The sequence below is a fragment of the Cryptomeria japonica genome, chromosome 6 (assembly GCF_030272615.1).
Source record: "Cryptomeria japonica chromosome 6, Sugi_1.0, whole genome shotgun sequence".
Classification (NCBI taxonomy): Eukaryota; Viridiplantae; Streptophyta; class Pinopsida; order Cupressales; family Cupressaceae; genus Cryptomeria; species Cryptomeria japonica.
The window spans coordinates 442545269-442551174 of NC_081410.1; the positions used below are offsets into that span (position 1 = coordinate 442545269).

The following is a 5906-nucleotide window of genomic DNA, read 5'->3' on the forward strand; positions in this document are numbered from 1 at the left end:
AGTCAGTGGCTGGAAAAACTACTGAGAAACCTCCAATCTTCACTTTTGACATGTAGAACTGTTGGTATGTCCCCACCATTCTTCAAAAGTTACATGCAAAGACATTAAATTGATATTAGACATGTTTATTTTAAATTAACTATGGCTTATAAATAAATACACCATTTTCTAGTCGGTGGCTGGAAAAACTACTCAGAAACTTCCAATCTTCACTAATTTGTGGATTCTGAAACACAGCTGCAACTTATTACATTGTGCCAAACAAAAGAGGTCTTTTTTCTCTGCTAAAAATAGACTGAAACTGAACAAATCTTTGATCCATGCAACTACCAGCAGTTATAAAAATAAATCTTAAATGTACAATGGTGATTACAGGGCAGAACTTGGCATCACCTCTCAACAATCTTCCAACAGCTTTCTTGTTGCCATTTTTCAGTTTCCAATTTATTTCATAAAAAATATTAGTCTAATAATCAGGATCTAAAGAATTGAAAAGCTAAAAGTATGGACCTCATGATCTGTAGGCACAGAGGGACTATTTCCATCCATTCTGCAGAGAATATTTGATCTTCATTCCCTGGATACGCAGATTGAAAATTCTATTACCATGTGCTTATGATTCCTTGCTGTGATGAAGAGCTGCAGATAAAGAGTAGTTATCACTAATCTGCTGATCATCCTCTTTCAATCCATGGACAAGTTGAAGGCTGTGATGAGAGTCTGAGGTCCTCTTACTGTTACTGTTACCGTTGGGGGATTCTAAACTTTCACCTGATAACTTGAGGTTTTGGAATGCAGATGTAATCAATTCAGAATCAACACTTTTACAGCAATATGAAGCTTTTTTGAACAGACCAGGGCTCCTCCTCCTCTTTTGAAAATGAATTCTAAGAACCCTCTTCTTTCCCATTCTTAAACAGACCATGTTGCTTGATTCCACTAACACTAAAGACTGTTTATTACCCATCTCTTCCTCTTTCAATCCATGAGAGGTCTTGTTGGAATCTTCTTCATCTGACTGTAAGTTGAACTTTTGGAATGCAGCTGTAATGAATTCAGAATCAACAGAAGCTTTCTTTTTCTTCAACAAAGCAGAAGCAGGGCTCCTCTTGCATGTGGGAACCCTTTTTTTCCCCATCTCACGACTTGTTGATGTTGATGTTGCTTGCTTACACTAAACAAACACTCAATCACCTCACACTAAACACTAAGTAATGAGCTGACCTCAAAAAGGGCTAGGGAAAATGATGCTTGGGCTGCCATTACAACCACTACTAGCTCCCAGCGATCCTTCTTTACAGCCTTATCACTTGAAACCTAAATAACCTCATTCAGAATTTTGGCATCTAGGATACCAGGGACAAATCTAGCACCAATTCCTTGAATTTTATGAGGTCCAGGCTTAACTCTAGACAAAATGACACTATCAAAAGGCTCCACACCATATATCTTAATAACAGGTTCCTCTTTCCTCAGATAACAACCTACACGAGTAACTACATCTCCAGTTCCAAGACAAGAAACAAAAGCCAAATCTTGCGAGATCTCAGGTCCAGTTGTCTAATCATTGGGTTAGCAGGATTCTCAGACTGTTGAAACATATATATGCTTTGGGAGTTTTTCTTTTACTATATCTTCTACTTTCTTTACAGCAACTTTCATAGCCCTAGTAGTTATTATAAGACAGTTTTAATGTTTGCACTTTGCAGGGACCTTAAGGTCTTACAATTCTAGGGTCATATAATGGAGATCCATTACAAAACTGAATTCATGCTCTCTTTGAAATGTGGAAGCTATGGTAGGCACATAAATCATTTGAAAAATAAATTTAGTTTACTATGAATTCAATGGAGACTCTTAATCAAGAACAACTGACAACTATAAATCTAACTCATCACCCATTGCAAACATCCTTCCAGTCTGTGCAAAAAGTGGAGCTTTAGAACATGGAATGATCTATTAAAAAATCAAGCACACAAATATCTAGAGCCTTTCTTTCTTGACTTCCGTGATAGTCTTATACATGGCTAGAACTTTGAGCTTTAGAACAGGGTATGGAAATCCATTAAAAGAAAATAAGCCTATTCGGTTTTAAGAAATCCATTAAAAAATTTAGTCTTTATTAGAAACAAGAAATACAGATATCAACACCAAAGACAAAGTTTTATTTTATGAGGTTTCTTGCACAGGATTAGATCACTGCTGAGTTATAGTGGGTATGACAGAGACAACGAAGTGGATAGTGCACAATCAACATTTATGCAAATGTGTGAATAAGATAGCAGAATGAGATATCAATATAGAAAAAGACAACATTAAAATGAATTCCATTTCTCCAGATGGATCTTGCACACAATAACCAATGCCTTTTAACAAACCTTCTCTTTTCAATTCCACAATTTTAAATCATTGTTCAATAAACTCAATTTAATAATAAGGGTTTACAGTAGCAAGAATTCAAGAAGTACAATTCTGAAACTCATGTATGAGCAGAGGGATTATGTCCATCCTTGTCATCACCAAGGATGTGCAGAATTAAAATTACTATCACCAAACTGTTGTACTTCCTTGGTGCCATGAAGAACTGTAGCTGCTCCAACAGTTGTATTTTGTAGTGCAGCTGCACATAAAGACTCCTCAATTATCCCTTGGTCTTCAAGCTTGTTATGTAGGAACAGGGGGATTATGTCCATCCTTGTCGTCATCTTCAGACAAAAGAAAATTTTCAAGCCATTCCACAGAGAAATCATCTTCATTCCCTGGATGTGCAGAATGAAGATTACTATCACCATGCAGTTGTACTTCCGCGGTGCCATCAAGAACTGTAGCTACTTCAGCAGTTGCATTTTGTAGTGCAATCATCCCTTGATCATGGTCTTCCAATTCACGGACAACTTTAAGCTTGTTATGAAAGGTTCTTGTTGCAGGATCATAAACCTTCACCTTATCTGATACGTTGAGCTTGTCGTATTCAGCAGCAATGAGTTTGGCATGTCCTCCTGAATCAGTTTTATAGCAATATGAAATTTTATTTTCATCTTCAACAATCAAACACATCGGAGCTCCGCAAAGAACAGATAGTTCATGAAGTTTCTTGAATAATCCATGGACCCTCTTATGGAAATGAATTTTGCGTTTCACTGGATCTTCAACGAAAGTAATGGGAATCTTTTTCTTTCCCATCTGATAACTCCTCCTGTACAATTTTCCATTAAATAACATATAAAAATAAAATTAGGCTTGTCCTCCTATAAACTATTAAACAAAGAAATTACTATGTGAAAACTAGTATAGAAAGACATTGGCAAATTACTTGTGTAAGTATATCTTTAAAAGGAGAAAGAATTTAAAATTCAATTGGTATTTGACATTTGGAATTAGACCTCTAGTTGTTTTACTGTTTTATTTGCCCCCTTCACGCTATATCCAGTTTCTAGGATATACCAAAGCATAAATTATGACATATTATGATAACTAAAAATAGATATTCATTCCCCTCATACTACAGCCTATGCATGCTTTTAACATTTAAACTCTACTTTTGTTACTGAGACTTCATTACAACTTCCTCTCTGGCCACTTTCCTGAAGTCCTGTGCAGCTGCATCTCTTACTACAGTAATTGTGTCAAAATTATCTCAATGGGTCCATTTCTAAAGACTTACCAAACCTTTACAAATTGAAGAAGTTTGATCTTTGGGCGAACTATCTAGGGGAAAGAATTCTGAAATCTTAGTTATAAGTAGAAGATTTGTCAAGAAGCTGATGTAAAAAATTGAAAGTGATTTGAAATTTTCACAGATAATTTTGAGAAACACGAAATTAAGATGTTCAATTAAATGACCCACGATTGAAGAATTCAGCCTATAAAAACTAAATGACCCATGATTGAAGAATTCAGCCTATAGACTGTTTTATTTGCTACAGCCTATGGATGCTTCTAAACTCTACTTTTGATTTCCTGTAAACTGTAACCCCACTGCTCAAAATTAGATGAAACACTAATTTTAGTACACAATGCAATCGCAAGCACCAGAACTTCATTAAAAAGAAAATCACATAGACAAAAGAAATAGAAGAAAGAATATGGTTTCTAACCTGAAATCCAAAGAAACTTGCCGAGAGCAGAAGCTACCAAGGAAATGGTGAGTGAAGAATTGACAATATGATATGTCGGCAGTTGACAGAATGAATATGTCGCCACTTTCATTCACAATGGTCGTTGCAATGGAGAATTTATTTATATTTATAGTATGTGTCTTCAGTTGACAGTATGAAAATGAGCATGCAAGTCGCTATGAATTGAAAACTGCATGAATTTTTGGAGCAGTTGAGAATATGAGCATGCAAGTGTTGTTAATTAAGACAGTATGATTATCATTCACAATGGTCGTTGCTGTTTTGGACATGCAAGTGGCTTGGAACTATCAGTTCAATAATATGTTATTTATTTAGATTTATAATATGATTATCATTTACAATGGTTGTTGCTGTTCCTGTTTTGGACATGCAAGTGGCTTGGAACTATCAGTTCAATAATATGTTATTTATTTAGATTTATAATATGATTATCATTTACAATGGTTGTTGCTGTTCTGGACATGCAAGTCGCTTGGAACTATCAGTTCAATAATATGTTATTTATTTAGATTTATAATATGATTATCATTCACAATGATCCTTGATGTTCTGGACATGCAAGTCGCTTGGAACTATCAGTTCAATAATATGTTATTTATTTAGCTTTATAATATGATTATCATTCACAATGGTCATTGTTGTTTTGGACATGCAAGTCGCTTGGAACTATCAGTTCAATAATATGTTATTTATTTAGATTTATAATATATATATGCCGTAATTTTTTATGTCATTACAAATGTATATGAAATAAAATATGATATATTAAAAAAATTAAATTGAAATAAAAATTAGACTATTTATATATATATATATATATATATTTTTTCAATAAAAGTGGATTATTCCACTAAACTTTTTTATTAATATTTTTTATTTTTTACACAGGATTCAAAGAGCATACCAGAGGAAAGAACCCTGGGAAGAAAACCTCCGGTCACAGCTCATAAAATAAAACTATAGTATCTAACGGATCAGTTTATACACCCCACCCAAAACCACATACAAAATGCGGTCACAACACATATAATATCAATTTTGCATAGAACCCATATGACAATTTGCCAAAAAAACCTATCGGATAATTTTCAAATGTAGACTCCACAGCTGCTATCAATGGAAGAAGACAAAATTTTTCCAAATCCCATGAGCCAAAAACCTTCCTGCCAAAAAAAAGTATCAAAAAACTTTTGGAAAAACACTATTGTATCAAATACCATGAGCTCGAACTCTCCTCCAGACAACGAACATGAATACTTGAAATGAAAGGGGAAAGCGGGAATAATTATCATCATAAAATTTTACATCAACATTACTCAAGAAAATCATATAACTATTGTTGCAAACCTTCCCATACCCTAGAAGGAATTTCCTCAAAACTCACATCTCGTTGATTAGCATTGCTATCAATGGCTAAATTTGCCAAATAATCCACAATCTTATTAACTTCTCTGTAATTTTTGTAAAATGGGATCAAGTATATACTGCAAATTCCAACAATTCGATTTCTTTTTCATAACACATTGAATAATCACCATAGAATCACCTTCAATTATTAAGTCCTTAATTCCCAAAGAGATTGCCATATCCAATCCAAAAGACAAAGCATGAAATTCCGCAGAATTGATAGTTTTAAAATCAATAGCATGACACTTAGCTCGCATAAAATTTGTATTATGATCATAAATTACCATGCCTACCCCAGCCGGCCCAGGGTTACCATGAGAGGCCCCATCAAAATTCAGTTTAAAGTGTCCATGCGGAGGA

At 34.4% G+C, this 5906-nt stretch overlaps 1 protein-coding gene across 1 annotated transcript; it reads right to left on the reverse strand.

Annotated features, from left to right (window-relative positions):
- Positions 1–2420: 2420 nt before the first annotated feature.
- LOC131037547 (floral homeotic protein APETALA 1 C) lies at positions 2421–4213 on the reverse strand. The gene is made up of 2 exons (XM_057969741.2): positions 4098–4213; positions 2421–3196 (listed from the first exon to the last, which is right to left on the reverse strand). The coding sequence occupies exon 2, from the start codon at positions 3181–3183 to the stop codon at positions 2665–2667; it is 519 nt and encodes a 172-aa protein (XP_057825724.2). The 5' UTR covers positions 3184–3196; positions 4098–4213; the 3' UTR covers positions 2421–2664.
- Positions 4214–5906: the final 1693 nt, after the last annotated feature.

Excerpts from the sequence above, each read along its gene's own strand:
- LOC131037547 (XM_057969741.2), bottom strand. The coding sequence starts at position 3,183 with ATGGGAAAGAAAAAGATTCCCATTACTTTCGTTGAAGATCCAGTGAAA.